Source organism: Euleptes europaea, chromosome 7, assembly GCF_029931775.1.
Source record: "Euleptes europaea isolate rEulEur1 chromosome 7, rEulEur1.hap1, whole genome shotgun sequence".
NCBI lineage: Eukaryota > Metazoa > Chordata > Lepidosauria > Squamata > Sphaerodactylidae > Euleptes > Euleptes europaea.
The window spans coordinates 13,647,213-13,668,819 of NC_079318.1; the positions used below are offsets into that span (position 1 = coordinate 13,647,213).

The window sequence follows — 21,607 nt, forward strand, 5'->3', positions numbered from 1 at the left end:
CTTACTCACTTGAGTAGGTGATGGCTTCATTGTTATTTAAATATTATGGGCATGAGTTTTGGTCTTCTGAGTATAGGCTGTATGGAGAAGAATTTACTTATTGAATGAAGTAGAGTCTTCTGAGTTGATTTGAGTTTCTCTTGATTAACTTTAGTTACATAGAAAATATAGAGAAGCTTCTTTAGCAACTTCAGTGCAAACTAGTCATTGTCACCTAGAGAGCTAAACAGTCAAATAAATGGGATTTATTTATAAACAAATGCATTTAGGAGTTCATTTGAAAGACTAAAAAAATTTCTATTAATAACCCACATCTCTTTGTGATCTTCTGTTATTTAGTGAAAAATGGGGAATTCCGAAAGCCAGTACAGTCTTCAAGGAACAAAAAATCATGCTGCTGCAAAATCAAGTGCCAAGCAGAAGCCTTGCTCTCTCAAAATCCGCAGTATCCATGCTAAAGATGAGAAGTCCAGTTCCTCCCATGGGTGGGGTCATAACATCAATGGTGCAAATTACAAATCCCGATCACTAGCCAGAAACTGTCTTTCACATTTCAAGAATGCTCAGCCTTATTCTTCTAGACTCGGAGACACAGAGGTGAAAGTTTCTAAGAACAGCCTGCACAACAAACATCGAACCCAAACCTCAGGGAACTATAGCCAAGGGAGTAATAACGCTGCATTTTTGCCGGAGAATGGTTTTCACTATATTGACTTTGAAGCAAAAAGCAACCACGTTGCATCCAGAGAATGTAACGGGCACTTCTTAAATTGCTATGGGAAGAATGAAAGCCTAGCATCAACTCCGCCATCAGATGATCGAATGAGCCCGAAGGTCCTCATTAAGACACTGGGGAAGCTGGATGGGTGCTTGAGGGTGGAATTTCATAACAGTAGCAGCAATAGCACTGTCTCCAGAGAGGAATCTAATGGACCAGTACAGCTGTTACGGTACTCACCAACTGAGTCTGAAAGGCATAACCTGCTTGAAGTGAAGGATAGTTCTAGTACAGATTATGCTGGAAGCCATTGCCTGTCAGCCTCTGACTCAAGACTTAGATCCAGTAAAGGGAGCTCTATTAGCTCCGAGTCTTCATGGTATGATGCTCCATGGGGCAATAATGGAGAGATGAATGAACTGGAGGGGCCATACATATCCAGGAGCACCCCGGATACAAGTATTCAAGTCAGTTTTCCCCAGAGTGACTGCAAGAAACTCTTAAACCAAAGTTCATCTCTCTCTTCTCTCCGTGATATATATCAAGATACAGGTCTTAGAAACTGTCAAATATCTGAAATTGGGCTTTCTGCAGATTACATCAATACTCATGCCAGTTTAAGCAACCGTGTTTCATTTGCCTCTGACATAGATGTTCCTTCCAAAGTAGACCACAGAGCACCTCCACAGTACTCTTCCTATACTCTTCCATGTAGGAAATCTGTAGCTCTTAATGATGATGCAACCAAGAAAGAAACGTTAAAAAGCCGAATGCGTCGGATCAGTGACTGGACAGGAAGCCTATCAAGAAAGAAAAGAAAGCTTCAGGTATGTGGAACTTTCAACAAAAAGTCTCACATGAAGTAAAACTTTTAACTTTTAAAGTATATGCTTAACTTTATTTGATTTTAAAACAAATCTCTTCACAGAACTTTTAAAAATCCTTCAAGACAGTCCAACCAAGTCAGGGGCAGATTGGCCACCAAAGCCACTAGGAAATGTTCCGTGGGGCCAATCGCCTTGTTCCCCCCCCCCCAATCTGGGTCCTTCATGGGCCAAAGCGAAGGGTGGTTCGGGTCCTTTGTGGGGCAGGCATAAGCTGTTGCCATGAGCCAGTGGCCCCAGCCATTTACGTGAAGGCAGTTGATCTCCAAGATCCACATTTACATAAAGAGGACTGTTCCTTCATCACAATGAGGGTAGGAAAAAAGATTGTAGACCAAGTGAAGCCAAAGAAATGGTAACATCAGCAGCTACCTCTCCTTCCTTTCTTGGGCTGCCTCAAATAGTGAGTTGGTTTCTCCATAACTTATTCCCAAGATAGTTCTGTTGTGGGCAAAAGGCATGGGGGAGGTCAGCAGATGCATGTGTATTGTGAAGCTTATATGGAGGAGTTTTTTGAGGCACCTTTTTTGCCATATTTACATTAGCATATAGACCAGGGGTGTCGAACTCAATTGTTACGAGGGCCGGATATGACATAAATGTCACTTGGTTGGGCTGGGTCATGCCTTGCCAGTCCAGATTTAGAGTGGAGGGGGTGTCTGCCTCAGCTGGCTTGCGGGCCAGATAAGAGCTCTCAGGGAGCTGGATGTTTGACACCCTCAGGCCTTATGTTTGATACCCCTGATCTAGACACTACAAGGCACTCTTCCCCCCCCCCAAAAAAAAACATTAGATAGAGTAACAATCTGCAAATAATAAAGTAGTCTGGGAAACAGGTTATGTCTGGGTTGGCTGAGCCATTCCACTTTTCCTTGTGACTCTAAACAAATGCCATGCCAGCAGTGGACTTTCCTTGGGGAAAAGGATCTTTTCTGTGACAGCTGCACCCATGAGACCATTCTGCTGCTTTTGGCTGCATGTTGGAAGGAGGGGACCATCCCACCAGAACGTCACACAGCTTTTTGATGAGTGTCATTTGAGGAGTGGTTAGAGTTGTGTGATGTTCTGGGGCTGGAGACCAGAAGTATCCTGTGAAGATCAGTCCTGTTTAGCCTGCTCTTAGATTTAGAGAAAGAGCAAAGCAAATCCTTTGGCACGGCATATAAACAACATTGGGGAGAAACTAAAGAAAAATCATGAGGCTCTTCTAATGGAGTTGTATAAACAGCTGCCTTGGTTTTCTTTTAGTGTTTAATTGACTTGCTCTGCTATTTTAAGCATTAGAGTAATAGTTCGTTGGGAAGACCTCCTAGCTGAACTTCTTGTTCAACTCCACTGAAATTTGCTTAAAGATACCTATTTGGAGACATTATCGCAACACTACAATGGGAATTGAGGTCAATTATCCTTTTCTCGATAGCAGATGCTTTAGACTACAGTCCTGCCTGGGGGCTCTGGATAGCCCAGTGTGTAAGCAGAAAATCTAGGAAATAAATGCTGCCAAATGAAAATTAAAAGCATATGTAAAACATTCAGCTCTGCATAGTTAAGTGCTCTGCCCTCCTTACAAAAATGCCTTCATGTAGTTACAGCTAGTGCAAATGAGTTGCATATAATTTTACTCTAACACGTAATTAATTTTGCTGAAACAGCAAACATGATAATCAGCCATTCAGAAATTATGTTCCAGAAGAGCATGTCTTCAAAAATCAGGATGAAATGTGAGATGAACGTTGTACATTTTTTGATGTATGGTATTTTGGTTTTCAGTATATTGATTCTGGAAGTAGTGGCATTATTAGGCGGTGCCTTCCAAGCGATCTTAGCCTGAAGGTTACCGCCCACCTCAGGAATGAAGACAAAGTCCTACAAGAATGCAGGTTAAAGGGAACTGGAAAGAATGGCCTAGAAGAAAAATACAGAGCTGAATTTCACGATGGCCTAAAAACCAATGTCCTTCAACAGCGCATGTGTGAGAACAGAGCAGAAGGGTTAGTGAAATTAAGAACACAAGGAGGAGGCAAGGAAGCAGTGAAATGGGACTTGGAAGGAGAGTGTAAATCTGCTTCTTGAGCATTAGCCTAAGTGTAGCACAGGAAACTCAGTAGTCCTCTGTGAACAGCGTGAAAGAGAAACTGGGTGGTTATGAAAACAGCACATTGCTTCATTCAAGTCCCACTCTTGAAGGCATGATTCCAAAGGAGTGGCTAAACATCTCTGGACTTTGACCGGACAGGACAGTCCAGCTGTGAAAGCATTTCAGAATTTTTTGAATTTAAGGCGATGGACCACCACAGTATTGATGAATACAAATTAAGGACACATTCTGAAAGAAAGAAGAATGTTTAGCCTGGAGGGGAGACGACTGAGAGGTGATATGCTAACCATTCTCAAGTACTTGAAGGGCTATCATATAGAGGATGGTGCGGAGTTGTTTTCTGCTGTCCTAGAAGGTCGGACCAGAACCAACGGGTTGAAATTAAATCAAAAGAGATTCCGACTAAACATGAGGAAGAACTTGCTGACAGTTAGAGCAGTTCCTCAGTGGAACAGTCTTCCTCGAGATGTGGTAGGCTCTCCTTCTTTGGAGAGTATTAAGCAGAGGCTAGATGGCCATCTGACAGCAATGCTGATTCTGTGAACTTAGGTAGTTCATGAGAAGGGAGGGCAGGAAAAGTTGTATCAGTGTTTGGCTCCCCTGGCCTTTTCTTACATGCCCAGGGAAGTGCCAGTTGCTACTTTGGGGTTAGGGAGCAATTTTCTTCCAGGCCTGTTTGTCCAGGGATCCTGGAGGATTTTTTTGCCATCTTTGGACAAGGAGCAGGGGTCACTGAAGGTGTGGGTGGAGGTAACTAGATGACCCTGGTGGTCCCTTCCAACTTTATGATTCTTTGATTCTAAAACGTTCAAACGTCTCAACAGATCTACACAAAGGGTCTTTCTGCTGCAACCAAAGAAAATAATGGAATGATGTCTCATTTTCAGGCGCCAGTATCTATTTTTAATTTGAATGTATGTAAATCCTTAGGGGAAGAATCTCAAGGAGTATTTTCTGAAGTGTTCCTGTAGAAGTTTCACCCTCTGTTGCGGTAGTTTGCTTACATTGAGTATGAATGGCAAAGACCCATTTTAAATGGCTCAGTAACAAACTCAGCTGAAGCGCTGCTGTAAGATAATACTAAGAGAAGTGCCTGGATGATCTGTAGTCTCTGATTCTAGCTGCCAGACTTTTGGCTCAAGAAGTAACAGCAATTACCAGTGAGTTATGAGGTTTCTTCCAAGCCCATTGAGTCAGTCTCTGGAATTTGCAGCATGTGTTGACTTACAGTAGCAAGGATGGGTGCAGAGGTCAGTCTGCACTGGGAGTCAAATTGTGGTGAAATGTTATGAGGGGATTTATTTGCAGTAGATATAATCAGGAGTCCAGGTAAACTATGTAATCTGGTTGCTATCTCAGATAACAGTGGGGTTATTTTTCTTATTGATAGGAGCCGAAATGCAAAGATTCAGGCGAGTACTTTGACGTTGGAATTGAGAGTTTTCCTCCTGAGTCTCTTTCCCCTTCCCCATTCTCGGCTTCTCTGTGGTCACCAAGCTCTGGCCAGATTTTCCCCCAGAGAAGTGAATCTGCCAGTGCGATCAGCAGCGATGTCCTGAGACAGAACATTTATGAGAACTTCATGCGGGAGCTTGACCTGAGCAAGACCAACATTGAGCACCCAGACACTTCGACAGAAACGGAGGATTCGAGCAGCGAATCGCTGAGCTCCCTGGAACAGTTGGATCTGCTGTACGAGAAAGAGCAAGGAGTGGTCCGCAAAGCTGGATGGCTGTTCTTCAAACCTCTTGTGACCTTACAGAAAGAAAAGAAGCTTGAGCTGGTCACCCGGAGAAAATGGAAACAATACTGGGTAACACTAAAAGGCAAGTAATGGTGCATGCTGTTGACCAGTGTAGAGTACAGTGTTTAGCACTACATTTCAAAAATTCATTTCTGCGTCCATTCTTTTCTAATATTTTTTTCCCTTTATGAAAACAAATGTAGCAGAGGTGCTGTCTGTACAATAGCATGTATTTTACTGTATTGTGAAAATTTAGAAAGTTTTGCCTCATGTACATGGTGCTGGTTCACTGCCTAAGCAACCCCAGCAGCTACTGAGGGCACCAAACTGCTGGGGGTGGCGGTGCGGAAGGAGGCAACAGGAGGGCATAGTGGTGGTGGAAAGTGCTGTCATAGGAGACTTATGGCAACCCCATGTGGCTTTCAAGACAAAAGCTGTTCAGAGGTAGTTTGCCATTGCCTGCCTCTGTGTAGCGACCCTGGCCTTCCTTGATCGTAAGGTAAAGGTAAAGGTGTGCAAGCACTGGGTCATTACTGACCCATGGGGTGATGTCACATCCCGACGATTACTGGGCAGACTATGTTTATGGAGTTTTTTGCCATTGCCTTCCCCAGTCTTCTACACTTTACGCCCAGCAAGCTGGGTACTCATTTGATTGACCTCGGAAGGAAGGAAGGCTGAGTCAACCTTGAGCCGGCTGCCTGAAACCGACTTCCGTCAGGATTGAACTCAGGTCATTGAGCAGAACGTTTGACTGCAGTACTGCAGCTTACCAACTCTGCGCCTTGGTAGTATCCCATCTAAAGACTGACCAAGGCCGACCCTGCTTAGCTTCTGAGAGGTGACAAGATTGGACTAGCTTGGGCATGCTTATCATCATATTCTGCACTGCTGCTTAAGGGTCTAAGGCCGGCTGCAGAGGTGTTTCCTCTATAGCCTGCTTTGAATCTTGGCTGCTTGGTCTGTACAGGGGGAGGTGATGCTGCTGCCCATCTTGGGATTTAGGCAAGGTGCTGCAGAGGTACTTTCTTTACACCTCGCCTTTGAGCCTCTCAGGGCAGCAGAGAGGAAAGTGCTTGAGGTGGCTTAATAACTTGAGCCACTCTTGAATGCACAAGTAATTGTAATTCAGTGTTTTTGTAGCGTGCCTGATGTATTTGGAGGTCTTTAAGCAGAGGTTGGATGGCCATCTGTCGGGAGCGCTTTGATTGTGGGATCCTGCATGGCAGGGGGTTGGACTGGATGGCCCTTGTGTTCTCTTCCAACCTTGTGTGATTTTGTGATTTTTGTGTATTCTGACTGTGTTAACACAAGAATTTTCTGAAACGGGCCGGGCTATTTCAAATCCACCCTGTGGGCTAAAACAGGTATCGAACACAGATCTTTATCAGTCTGTAAAAGACCCGTGGCGCAGAGAGGTAAGCTGCAGAGTGGTAAGCTGCAGTACTGCAGTCCAACCTCTCTTCATGACCTGAGTTCGATCCCAACGAAAGTTGGTTTCAGGTAGCCGGCTCAAGGTTGACTCAGCCTTCCATCCTTCCGAGGTCGGTAAAATGAGTACCCAGCTTGCGGGGGTTAAAGGGAAGATGACTGGTGAAGGCACTGGCAATCCACCCCGTAAAACAAAGTCTGCCTAGGAAACGTCGGGATGTGACATCACCCCATGGGACAGGAATGACCCGGTGCTTGCACAGAGGACCTTTACCTTTTAAAAGGCAAAGTTACGCATGTGCTCAGCTGCAGTTCGGATCAGAGGTGAGTGGGAAGGAAGAGTTGATTTAAACTTCAATTCCTCTTCCTTTTTGCAAATCAAAACTGGGCTCCCCACTCTGTTACCATTTTAAAGGAGGGGGAGGTAAATGCAAAAAGAGAGTAATTTTCCTCCATGAAAACTGCTAATAGTGCAGGGAGCCTGGTTTTGATGAGTGAAACAGAGTGGGGCTAGAAGGGGAAAATTCCTTCTTCACTTCCTGCATGGCCCTGATCCAAATTGTAGTTGCACACATGTGCATAGTTTACTTTTTTACCTGCTCTCTGTCACGTTGGTGTTGGCACTGAGCCTCTTCGAGTAAAAACCAATAGGGCTGGCCCACATAGCACTGGGGTGGGATGGGGGGAGATTCCCCGCATATGCTCATAGCACCCTGTTGTATATTACAAGTTTCAGGGCACAGGAAACATTAGATGAAGTTTTAATGAACTATAGTTGAAATTAATCCCTGGCCGCATTACATATTATAGGTTAATATTGCTTGGAATGCTGGAAGAAATTACATGTACTTAAAAGCATGGATTACAAATAATGTGCCTGAAGAGGAGATAGATCTTTTTGGCAGGATTTGCCCTCCAATGTACACCACTGAAAATAAACTTCAATATTTCTTCAACTGGGTATTATAGTCTTGTGGGGGGATTGGAACATTTAACAAGGTTTGCGCTTGCCACATAGAAAATGAATGTGACTTTAAGAGACCCATGATTGGATACCCCCCTTTTAAGGAGGGCCTGAATTAGATTTGTGCAGTGCTGCGCAGAGAGTGTTTAACTCTTCCTTGCCTCACACTGTTTTTTCAGTCTAAATCATCCCATTAAAATTTATTTATCTCCATAGGGGAGAAAGTATGTAAATGTTATATGGGTATCTCAACTGGTTTCCGCCCTGATTCTCCCCTGCTTCCAAATAGCTGCTTTGCAATTTTTTAAAGTACTGTAAGAGATACAACGCCCTGACCTGGATGGCCCAGGCTAGCCTGATCTCGTCAGATCTCAGAAGCTAAGCAGGGTCAGCCCTGGTTAGCATTTGGATGGGAGACCACCAAGGAATACTAGGGTTGCTGTGCAGAGGAAGGCATTGGAAAACCACCTCTGTTAGTCTCTTGCCATGAAAACCCCAAAAAAGGGGTCGCTGTAAGTCAGCTGCGACTTGATGGCACTTTACACACACACACAAGAGATACAAGCTGATCTGTTGACTTTTTTTCTAGTTTAATTCTAATACTATACAGTAAATATTTCCAAATATTATTCTTTGAAGAAGAGTTACCGTATTTTTCGCTCCGTAAGACACACTTTTTTCCTCCTCAAAAGTGAGGGGAAATGTCTGTGCGTCTTATGGAGTGAATGTGCGCACAGAGCTGGCTGAGCGCGCTGGGAGGCGGGCGGGGAAAGCTGGCTCGCACCGTTCCAGCCCGCCCAGCTGGCTCTGTGTGCCCCACCCGCCTCCCAGCTGGCCGTCGGGGCGCACAGAGCTGGTTCACGTTGTTCCAGCGCGCCCAGCTGGCTCTGTGCGCCCCGCCCGCCAGCTGGCTGGCTGGGCGCGCTGAAACGACGTGAGCCGGCTTTGTGCCCCGCCCGCCTGCCAGCTGGGAGGTGGGCAGGGCGCACAGAGCCGGCTCGTGTCATTCCAGTGCAAGCCGGCTTTCCCCGCCCCGACGGCCAGCTGGGGGGGGGGCGGTCTTATGGTCAGGTGCGTCTAATGGAGCGAAAAATACGGTATTTTTAATATCCTGCTTTTCTCTACCATAAAGAGTCTCAAAGTGGTTTACTATCACCTTCCCCTCCCCTCCCTTCCCCCACAACAGCCACCTTGTGAGGTAGGGCTGAGAGTTCTGAGAGAACTGTGACTAGCCCAAGGTCACCCAGCTGGTTTTGTGTGGAGGAGTGGGTTCTCCAGATTAGAGTCCACCACTCTTAACCACTACACCACACTGGCTCTCTGTAGAACTGCTGGCTTATTTAAAGAAGCTCTGTAAGGAAGGGGAGAAAAACGTTTTTCACCGAGGAGCCAAAATATACTCGGATCTAATTAGTGGGTGGAAACAGCAATCTTTCTTTAAGAGTAAGTCTGACTAAAATCAGTTAAATTTATTTTCAAGAAAATATACACTGAATCAGCATGCATGTTAGCTTTCTTTACATGGGACAAAGGACTGTAAATAAAGAATGAGCCCAATGGACACATTTATGTGGGGTGGGGGGAGGAAATCTAAACAATTTTTTGTTTCTCCATGTTAGATTTTGTAGCACTAATGAATATCTGGCTTGCTTTTAAATAAGCTGTAGCATATTTTTGTAACTCCTCATCCCACTCCATGAGATTTTTTATACTATTTGACAGGTCTGTGTGCCTCAAGACAAAATGTGCGCGCGTCCAGGACTGCTTGCACAGTATCAAAACTGACTTCAGTGATTTTGTTGACCCTTCCTCCTTTGGATGCTGACGCCTGTTTTGAAAACATCCTATAGCTTTGTGGTTTGTGGTAGAAAAACTCTCCTTTTTTAATTTAATTTTTTAAATTTTATTAACAGAAATAAATACAATCACAGTTCACAAACACAGGAACACAAATATAAGGCAACAAAACAACAACAAAAACAGCAAAACTATAATTATAGCACTAATGGTTGAGGGCTAAATATTGGTTATAAATTCTTATAAATAAATAAACACACACACACACACACACACACACACATACATATATATATATACACACATGGAGAAAAATGGGTTGTTCTGAATAATGCTCTCATTATTAGGCACGTGGAACCCAGTTTGGCAAAAAGCATTGAATTGGTGTCCTCATAACATCTGAATGGGGTGGGTATATGTTTGTGAGTGTATGTTTATCTGTTAAACACCCACACACACATACACACTGTTTTCAGTTGTTGCATGTGACTTCTACATGCTCTTTTCTGAGGTCTGTATAGTTTTATCTGTATCCGGAAAGATTACAACCATCTGGTTATCTGCCAGAACTGAATTGATAGGTGTCCTGAGACTTCAGCAGTGCTTAAAGAGCCATCAAGATTATTCTTTAACATGAAATGTTTTTCCTTTCCATCTGTCCTCCCTAATTAATTTATCTGGGCAAAGGGTACTACATTTCATCCTCGTTCTGATCATAGCACATATGCTGTAATCAGACCCTGGGGGGTAGTCAGATAAAGGTTGTCTAGTTCCATCTAAGTACAGGGATTGTGACAGCTGTTATTTTTTTTAACAAAAATACCTTGCAACTCTGTCTGTTCATGAGAACTGAAATTACAATTGCTGCAATAAGTTGTCATTCTTCAATACGAAAAAACATTTGAAATTGTTAGTTTTGTAGACGGTAAACATTGGACATTGCCTCTAATATGAAAATGGAGTGTGGTTATCTATTTTGAATCATGACTTGTTCATTGTCAGTGTGTATGTCTCTACCAAAAATTGCCTGTATGTATCCATTTAGCGGATTCCTTTCGAACAAACTCTTTCATCCCCAGACATTGGTTCAGTTTGAGAAGAGAGTTCTTGACATTTGTCTAGTTCAGTTTGGGATGCTGTGTTTACAGCTTAGGCCTTCTCACACAGCCCAAAGGCATTTTAACCTTTGGGAGGGAACACTTTGTTTCAGTGACCAACAGTGGCATTGCCTGGCTAGGTGGGCAGACAATAATGCTAGGAAAAGTTGAAGGCAGCAGAAAAAAAGGAAGACCCAACATGAGATAGATTGACTCAATCAAGGAAGCCACAGCCCTTAGTTTGCAAGACCTGAGCCAGGCTGTTAATGATAAAACCTTATGGATGTCATTAATTCCTAGCGACACCATAAGCTGGAAGCATCTTTCCAGCACTTAAGACACACATTTGCAGGAAGGAGAGGGAGAGATGTTGCTGATCAATAGAGAAACAAGATACAGAGAACATAAAGATATGGACACTAGGAAAAGAAGTCACAAAGGCCAGTTCTGTTTTCACATAATACCATTGATGGACACATCCTAGAATAATTTAAGATTTGTCAGCAGTTCTTGCACATTTGTGTCTGCTTTTTAAATTCTTGATATTACAATTTGTACATTGATATCGGAGGGCTATAATTTTTTTTGAGAACTTCCAACTTGAACTTACCTTGACTGAACTCCTTATTTATATGCAAGTTGAGCCCTGTCATCAGATCACTTTTCTGCCATTGTACAGTGTTCCTCTCCAATGCTGTGCCAAGCAGTTTTGCATCTGCACAGTTACAATTTGGGTTTCAGGGTCATGGCTGGTCATTTGTGATTTATATGATGTTGCTTGTGATTGCTTTTGCAGCCTTGTGCATATTCCCAGGGTCACGGTCATGTCATTATAATGACCTACATGTCTAGCACAGAATCCATTGCAGTTTATCCCATATCATACACAGTTGGATGCATCTTTTAAATGACTTACATTGGATACTTTGCTGTAAATTTATTCCTGATGGGGCAGGTTGGCCGCTTAATCATTGAAATGCATTTCTTTTAGATGTTTAAATTTTAAAGCACTTTTTTTTTTTGCAAATGTGGGAAAGAAGGGACTACAATTGCCATGAGGCCATGAAAGAAGATGGATGCACAACTTGATGTAGATCCTTACAGCTCAGCAGTCATTGACAGACTTCAAATAATGCTGTCATTGGCAAACACAGGCTCCAAAATCTCCATTAAAATATGTTAAACATAAAAAAAACACCCAATGTGCCTTTACGCTGGAGGTGCCAGCAGACATGGGGGATAGAGAAGATGGCAGCTGTGACAAAGCAGTATCTAATTGTACTGCATTTGTGTTTTTTGCACAGTTGCATACATGTGAGTTGTTCAGAGGCAGGCACAAAATATGTGGACCATTAGGCTCCCGCAGTCACTTCCTGTGAATAGGAGGTGAGCCAAACTGGTGGGTGACTCAATATCTCTGGTATTTCCTAGCTATGTTTGATGCACATGCCTCAGATAAAATGAAAGCAAATTCACTGTCTGCTCACGTTTGTTGGCTAGTGCATTTGATGTCTATGCTGTAGTATTTCAAATACAGGAAACAGTAGTGAAATTAATCTCTGATGGTAATAATTTGCTGGGTAAGTATTCTTTTATCTGAAAAAAATTGGAAATGTTTCTATTTTTGTTGCAAATATGCCATTTCTATAACACTTTCCCCACCTAGAACGTGTTTTACAATACTTCCCTGCTTTATCCTTACAACATCCTTGTGAAATAGGTTACGTACAGAGATTCTAGTGGACAAAGGCACTGTTTATACATCACCATCAGACCCAGCACTCTGATTGCTATGCATAACACTGATTCGCTGTGTACATCCTTTGTTAATCAGTTATTTACTCAGGGCTCGATGCTGTTGAGAAGCAGGTTTCCCCTCCTACTACCCTACAGCATGGGTGTGCATTTATTTGCCTCCTGCATTCTTCCCAGATTTTCTGCAATGTTTACCAAACTTGCTTTGCCAGTATGTTTGGGGAAAGGTTGCAGGAATGCCTAGTTGGCAGCTGTGTGAGTGGGAACGTTTGGATTTTCATGGCCTGCTCACAAGGCTGCCATTTTCCTTGCCCCTGTCCCTGTGTTGGCCATCCCCCCCCCCCGGTTGGGTGGGGACTTTGTTTTTAAGTTAGCAATTGAATATTGTTACATTGTCACATTGTTATAACAATTTATGTATCAGCTTTTCTGAATCGCCAGCTTTCATTTTTTGAAAAGAGCACATTTCTAGCACCTTTCATTGGGAGAGATGCCTTTTGCCGTATATTTCTACTGCAAAAGGGACTGATTCTTTTTTAAGAAATGAAAGCTAGGAATTTGAAAAACCATAGAGTTGGGGGGGGTGTCCACTGCCGAGGGACTGGGGCAGAGAAATGGCAGGGAGACCTACCATACGGAAGGTCAAGTGCTGTTGCGCTGTATCAGCAACTGCAGCAGCAACAGTGAAACCAAACAAACATGTCCCCCTTGTGGGAACACACTTGCTTGTGGTTGTGTGGGTCGGAAAGGAAAGGGCAGTAACAGATCTCTGTCAGAGGTAAGTTGTGCACAATTTGGATGAGGGACCCTTGAGGTTGGATCCCACGGATCTATTCTGGTGACAGTGATGCTTTCCACTTACACAAAAGACTGTTGGCAGGAGAGCTTTCAACTGTTGGAAGAAAGGACCACTGTTAGTAGAACAGACCATGAGCAGGGAACAAAGACTTCAAGCCCTTCTCTGTTTTGCGAATAAAGCCTGGGCTTTCTTCACTATTTAATATTTAAAAGGAAAAAAAGCTATGTTATCTATAAAAAACCAGTTCTTTTTTCTTTAACATGCTAATAAAACAATAAGAAACCCAGTTTCAATTAACAAAACTGAGTAGGGATTGAAAGGTCAGATATCCTTCTTGTGAAGCCCCACCCAAACTGTGGCTGCACATACAGGCCATTTATTCATGGAAGGTTTTGCATTGGATTTGCCACTCTTTAGATGCACTTTCCCCCCATCCATATTCTCAAAACTCAACAATAAGCTGCCATGGAGTGTTTTGAGAATTCAGATGGGGAAAATGTGCAGCTATAGAGTGACAAATCCAATGCAAAACCTTCCATGAATAAATGGCCACACAATTTACCTTTGACAGATTGAGAAAGATCTGTGATCTTTATGACGTCAGTTTTGCCCCTTAATTTGTCTCAGCTCAAATAGTCAGTGAGCTGCTTTGGGTTTGACTCATGTTTACTATCTTCCCCCCTCAATGCTAAGCCCATTTACTTTCAAGCAACCCTTACTGGTTACTGTGAAACTAAGGGCAGCTTCCCATAGCAAGATTATTGTAGGAAGTGGTGGTATTACACCAGTACTTCACCTAGCACCCTTGTTGGGTATGGACATCATATGTACTCGTTTTTAAAACCCCATCTTCAAAAGTATATGAACCTTAATTGGGCCAGGATTTACAGATATATGTAGAAACATAGAGCTGGAAGGGAACTCAAAGGTCATCTACTCCAACCCCCTGCACAACGCAGGAAACCTCCCCCTCACTCCCCCAGTGCCTCCCCCCACACTCTATGGCCAGAGGAAGGCAAAAAACCTCCATGATCCCTGGACAATCTGACCTGGAGGGAAATTCCTTCCTGACAACATATGAATGTTGTCTATGCTTGATGAAGTTGGTGTGGGAAATACTGCTGTAATGTCGGTGCTTCCTGTATCAATCCTTTATGTGTAGCGTTTTCCTTGGTTACAACTACGTATAGGGTCAAAGGGTTAATCTTATTTTCCTGGAGGGTATAGTTCAGGAAATCGCAAAGACCCAAGCGGGGAGCTCATTTTTCTTTCGTTTTGGTTTTTCTTTTGAAAAGGATGCACCTTGCTGTTTTACGAGACTTACGGGAAGAATTCCATGGAGCAGAACAGCTCACCTCGATATGCTCTGTTTGCAGAAGACAGTATAGTGCAGTCTTGCCCAGAACACCCCAAGAAGGAGAATGTTTTCTGTCTAAGCAATTCTTTTGGAGATGTCTACCTGTTCCAGGTATTCTTTTTATTTTATTTATCTAAAATTTTCATAATTTTTCACATTAAAAAAAAAGAAAAATACAACATAGCTTTAATGTAGGCATTAATAAAAGCAACATAGTTAATACCTATAGATTCTAAAATAAGCAGGAAACAAACTTTCTATCAGGAATAACAAAATCCATGTGCTAGCTATAAATAAAGCAAGTTATGGACAAGTCTTTTAACAAAAACAGACTGCAGAATTTGAGAGGTAAATATCAAAAACTGTATATAAGTAATGTTGTATTTGGCCTTTGATGCTGATTTATAAAGTTCCGTGGCGTATGCTGCAAAAGGCCAAAGTTAATAGAAATATACCTGGTTTAGCATGGCCATAGTGACTTAATCTGGGATATCTTCAGCAAGGAAGACTGGGAGTACTTTTTTGGCCAACTCTAGCTAAGCTGCCATGAGCAAATAAGAAATAAGAACAAGTTTTAATTGGATATCATCTTGCTGACATCAGAATGCAGCAAAATATAGGCTGGGTCTACAGGAGGTGTGGTCCTTGTGTAATGCCTAAAGCTCTTCACAGTGTCCTTTTGTTGTTTTGTTTCTTCATTAAATATACTTCATTGACAAAACCCATAAACTGGAGAGAAAAATTGTGACGGTTCCCTGGCACAGCATTCCAGTTCGGATGGTTTTACCTATTTTCTTTCTGGATTCTCCAGCAAGCACAGCTGTCAGCCAGTTTTCTCGCTTTGTGAAATGAATGCTTCGGCCTATGCATGATGTGGCAGATCTGGCAGCATGTGACTGTGTAACTGTCTTCCAAGCAAAGGCAGGGGAAGTTAGTAAACTTGCCAGAAGATCTGTGACTCATTTAAAGAAACGCTGGTTGATTTAACAGTATGTGTTTCAATCGATTAAGTCGCTAAATCCACGCAAATGTGCATACAGATAAACACAGTGCTTCTGATGGACAATACTTGTATGATGGATGCATGCACAATCATCTTAGAAGAGGTATTCCCTCCAGGGTGAGAGAGATCAGAGATGCCTTTTCTAAGATGGTGCTACTCAGGGATTTTAAAAAAATAAATAAATATTGCATCTAAAACACAGCCTGTGCTAATACACAATTAAAGTTCTAAAAAAAAACCAATTGCCCAATTACTGGCCTAGTGCTTATGGGGAGCAGGGCCGAGCCCCCTCTGACTCCCCAAACCATCACCCCGCAAGAGGCCGAGCTTCCCCTAATGTTCCCCAGACCTTGATTTGCAGTATGGCACAGAGACAGTAGCTGGATGAAATGGCACAACTTTATTGTTACAGCAGTAGGCATGGGCATGGTACTGGGGCTTGATCCTTAACATCGGCCTACCTGGTGCAGGCCGATGTGCAGACCTCCCAGCCAGCCTTGCTGGGAGCAACAGAGATGGCAGTATCTGAACCCACATGGACAGAAGCCAGCTGTGTGGTTCACTGCCACTTGGAAGGAGGCCCTACCCACTTGCCCCCCAGCTGGGCAAGCCCCACTTGCCCCCAAGCTGTGCAAGTCCCTTGACATCCCCCGCTGGGTTTGTCCCTGGCAGCCCCCAGAGTTGGCCTTGCTCGAATACATATCCAGGCCTCCCCCAAAACCCCTTATTGGGATCCTCATTAGGGTTGCCAACCTCCAAGTACTACCACAAGAAAAGAAGGCTCAGTGCTGTAAGGATAATTGGAGCAACCCAAAACAGCACTATAACACTATAAAGCAAATAAGTGAATTTTATAAAGTGCAAAGTGAATAAATATATACAGCATATACAAAGGGAGTACAACCAGATACAAAATTTACAATAACAATCCAATAAATATGACTTATCAAGAGGATGCCAAAGATCCTGATTCAACAGGTAAGTTCAAGTAATCAACCAATTAAGGTATCATTTGATATTAGAATTTTTTTGAATCTTTCAAATTCTTTTTAGGTTGCAGTTATTAAAGTAAAGCCACAGGAAAAAGATGTCAGACGTGTTGTCTAGATCGGGACCACGTTTCGCATATGGCTTCTTCGGTGACCTGTATCAATAATAAATATATGTATAAGTGCCTTAGTAGGTGTTGTCTCATAGGGACCGCAAAGATTTGTATCCAGGTCTCCAGAAGGCGAAACTGGATCCGGCCCCAAGCCAAACCGCCAACACCAAGTTGTGACAAACAATGAACAAAACACTGAACAAAGGGAGGGTAGGTGGGAAAAGCCTGGATAGCATGCCGCCGGGGCCCTTCTGGCCCCCTTTAATGGCGGCGTTCCGGACCTGAGTGGAGGCACCAGGTCCGGCACGCCCGGGGGGGCAACTGTTCCCCCTGCAGCCACCCGGGCCCCAATTGGCCCATCTAGGATCAGGGCAGGGTGAAGCAGCGCAGGCGGAAGCACGGGACACCTCAGGTCCCGTGCTTCCTGCATCTCCCTCGCTCGTCTCCCTTTCATGGCAGCGAGGAAAAGGGGCCCGCCGCTGCACCCCGCCACCTGCAGAGCAGGCTCAGGCACCTCTCCCAGCCCAGGCCACCAAATTGGGCCTTCTACTGAGTTGGGGCCCACTATTAATTAAAGGTAAAGGTCCCCTGTGCAAGCGCCGGGCCATTCCTGACCCACGGGGTGACGTCACATCCCGACGTTTACTAGACAGACTTTGTTTACAGGGTGGTTTGCCAGTGCCTTCCCCAGTCATCTTACCTTTACCCCCAGCAAGCTGGGTACTCATTTTACCGACCTCGGAAGGATGGAAGGCTCAGTCAATCTTGAGCCGGCGACCTGAAACCAACTTCCTTCAGGATCGAACTCAGGTCGTGAGCAGAACTTGGACTGCAGGACTGCAGCTTACCACTCTTCGCCACGGGGCTCCTCGCCCAACTAATTGGACATACTTATAATCAATAGGGTGGATCCAGCCACTTGATTCAACAAAGATGGAAGCCTTCCACCAGCCTAAGGAGCCTCCTTCAAACTCTGCTAAGCGGTGTGGCTCGATCCCCCCCAGTTATTAACCATTGATCATTGGTTCTTGTAGGCTATCCGGGCTGTGTGACCGTGGTCTTGGTATTTTCTTCCCTGACGTTTCGCCAGCAGCTGTGGCAGGCATCTTCAGAGGAGTAACACTGAAGGACAGTGTCTCTCAGTATCAAGTGTGTAGGAAGAGTAATATATAGTCAGAAAGGGGGGGTTTGAGCTGAATCATTACCCCCCTTTCTGACTATATATTACTCTTCCTACACACTTGACACAGAGACACTGTCCTTCAGTGTTACTCCTCTGAAGATGCCGGCCACAGCTGCTGGCGAAACGTCAGGAAAGAAAATACCAAGACCACGGTCACACAGCCCGGATAACCTACAAGAACCAATGAACTCTGACCGTGAAAGCCTTCGACAACCATTGATCAATTTGCCACTCATTTCTGGCCGCCATTCAGCCTTACTTACCAATCATTCTTGGAATTTGTGCCGTGAAACATATATAGGGTTGCCAGGTGCCCGGTGGTGGCAGGCAAACCCCCGGCAATTTGCCCCTTTGCCCGCCAACCAGCTGACGGTCGGCCGGCAAACATGCACGCGCGTACACGCCGCGGCAGGTCACTTCCTGTTTACAACCAGAAGTCCCGCCTCGCAAGGGGCATTATGCCACCCAAACTAAGAGTTTGTGTGGCATCAGGCCTCTCGCGAGGCAGGACTTCCGGTTGTAAACAGGAAGTGACACGCACGCCGGCGCGTCCACTTGTTGCCGAGCGATCCTGAGATGTGCCGGAGGAGAGGTAGGACCTGGCAACCCTAGACATATACATAAAGGAGTTTTCGTTGAAGTTAAGAGTCCATTTTTTTTTTTTGTACTTTCACATAAGCCTTGCCTGGGGATTGAGGGTGGATTATAAATCCAAATAAATAAATAAACAAATGTGATGCAAGCAGGGGACGTGGGGACGCCATCCAAAGCATGGGATTCTCACCTTCTCTCCATAATGTGGTTTCACAGCAGGGGGTAAGTGATCCTGACCATTAGACAGGAAGGAGGGTGGGCTCAGCATGGTGATGCTCTTTTTGACAACAACCCTGTGTCCCGCACAGCATGTAGTCCCACCCAGAGTATTTGATATGATTTCTAGGAACACAAAGAAAGGCTGCCCTGGCTTTATTAACAGATTATAACAAGAATACAATGGATAGACTGTCTGTCTGGGATGTTTCTTTCTGTTTCTGGATCCAATCAGGCGCAGGGATGCTTGCATATTACGAAGGGCTGCTTGTATAGTTTTCTTGCACAAAAACAATTTATTCCTTTCTAGGAAAAACATTTTATTTGAAGAGGGCCCTGAATGCATTGCAGAAATCGGTTCCTAAATAATAAGGGCAGGCATGTTAACTGCTGTTGGTCAACAGCTGAAGTTGCGATTTTCTTTTTCTTTCTCTTGTTTTGGATTCTGGTTTGTGAATACTTTCAAATGCAACTTCCACCCTGTATAGTCCTACTTTTACACTAATAATGGGTTGCATTTATTTGCCATCCTTCTAGCCAAGCACTATTTTATCTTTTATCTTTTTTTTAACCCTTTAGACAAACAGCAAGCTTTGCTCGCAATTACAACTGCCAGCTGTTCAAGGGAACTGTGATATATTACAACCCTTTTATTATTTCTTTGCTTGTGGAGAAAACAAGTTGCATGTGGGATTCATGGAGGGGTTAAGATGACCCCCCCCCATAATTTTATGGTGACTCCCCCCACACCAATAGTTTTCTCTCTTTCTTTTGCAACCAGCTAAATTTTATTTTATCATTCTTTGTTTATAATGCTAATTTTTGTTTTGGGTATGTTGGGTCTTTTTTAGGCTACAAGCCAGACCGACCTCGAAAACTGGGTTACAGCAATACACTCTGCTTCTGCTTCTCTCTTTGCTAAGAAACTTGGGAAAGAGGATACAGTTAGACTTCTGAAAAATCAGACCAAGAGCCTCATCCAGAAGATTGACATGGATAGTAAGATGAAAAAGATGGCGGAGCTACAACTCTCTATTGTTAGTGATCCAAAGAACAGGAAAGCCATTGAGAACCAGGTACTGAACTAATTCGTTAATTTCTGCACAGTATCTCATTCATAGTATAGAATTTTTCAGTACTTTTGGGCTTGAGAACAAACACCCTTGTGGAAGAGCACTGCAAATGGAGACACTTCCTGTTGCCTGTGTGATACTGATAGTGGTTTAAGAAAACCATCACAGACAATTATTCTAATAGTCACGTTTCCCCATACATGGACATGTCAGTACCTCTACTATCCTGGAAGAGGCACACCAAAATTTCATGGCACATCCTGTGTAAGTTGAGGACTTTTATTGAAACCCAGAACATGTGACATACAAATGCCAATTGGTTTGGTGTCTTCAGAAATAAATGTCCCAGCTCCTGCTAGCATCTCTTGTAGATAGTACTGCATCTGTTCAACAGGGGGGATATAACTTCTTCCGTGAATGAATCTCCACCCGTGGGAATGTGCCCCCTGGCTAGAGCATGCAACATAAGAAGCTAGTTCAGAATTGGGTTCATTGTATAATTTCAGCAAGGGCTTGTTTCCTGTTCAAAGGTTCCTTCAAAATCTAGTACTAGCTTTCTGTAGCCTGATCTTTTCTGAAACATGATTTTTCTATGCCTGAATTTATGCCTGAATAATGGGCATGTGTAAATCCTGGTGGGCCAGTTGCAGGTATACCTCTGCAGATTGCAACGGTTACATTCAGGGCAGTTGTAAATGCAACACTAGTGTTTGGAGGAGGCTGCAGGGTTGGTCATTTGCTTCTCTCCCCCCACCCCCACTTGACTTCTGTCTGGAGAAGTCCTTCCCTCAGTGGCTTTAACTACAATTAAGTGTGACATTGTTAGTAACATCATTGCTGTCTGAAACGTGAATCTGTCTGATCCCTAGGCTGGTATGCTTTTACTTCTGACTGCTGAGATTGGGAAGTGTGTAATATGTTTGTTTCAATCCAGTTGTCATTTGTAAACCGTGTAAAAAAATGTTGCGGCAGTCCAGAGCTTGATGAGTCATCCCTTTAAATGGGTGCAGTAAGGATTGTGTTTGAGATGTAAGAGCTGGAGTTTGAAGAGCTTTCTGTGGTGTTTGTAATGTGGTTGGAAAGCTTGTCATAGAGGACGTGTAAAGGGAGAACAATCTCTGCGAGGCTCCAGCTTGTTGTGCACAGTAGTAAAATGCATCAGTTTAAAACAAAGGAATTGGGAGCGGGGATCATCACCCTCCTGGGTGTTTAAGCTGCTTGCCAGCTAAACAAATATTTCCAGAAGGTGGGTCTGTTTACTGTCTGAATCAGTTACAGTGGATTTGTTCATACAGATATGTTAAGGAAAAAAAAAACCACTCTGTTCTCTGCTACATAATATTAATCTTGTCACCACTGGAACATATTTTGAATCTGTAAAACTGGAGTCTAAAATTACACTTTAAAAATCTGAAGGAATAATGTTTTATCTTTAAAATATTCTAAGCAACATGGAGCAAAAGTGCAAAAAACCCACTCTGTCCTTGAGGGACTCTGATTATAATTAGCTCATGTAGCTTTTTTTGTGAGGCTGTGCAAATATTTTGAGTAAATTTTTGGTAGCAGTATTAGCAAATAGCATAAGTCTCCAGGAAACCTCTAGTTTTCATCTAAATACTGGCTAGATTTCATCAGAGGTAAGCGAAAGATCTAGCATTCCTCCCTCATCTTTGACAAGGGGACAAATGGCAACTTTCCCATGGAATAAGTTAACTGGTTTCTCTTAAAAGAGGCTTGTAAATTAAAACCGTAATTTAATTTTGTGTACTCTGTTCATGTTAATTCCTGTTTT

The 21,607-nt window shown here is 43.5% G+C and overlaps 1 protein-coding gene across 1 annotated transcript in view; it reads left to right on the plus strand.

Moving 5' to 3' along the window:
• The first annotated feature begins 343 nt into the window (after nt 1-343).
• Nucleotides 344-21,607, plus strand: part of TIAM2 (TIAM Rac1 associated GEF 2) — a 138,255-nt gene continuing 116,991 nt past the window's right edge. Inside the window, exons 1-4 of the mRNA XM_056853270.1 lie at nt 344-1,545; nt 5,091-5,526; nt 14,583-14,755; nt 19,594-19,818. Coding sequence (XP_056709248.1) covers nt 346-1,545; nt 5,091-5,526; nt 14,583-14,755; nt 19,594-19,818 — 2,034 coding nt within the window. The 5' untranslated portion in view covers nt 344-345. The remainder of the gene's footprint in view (nt 1,546-5,090; nt 5,527-14,582; nt 14,756-19,593; nt 19,819-21,607) is intronic.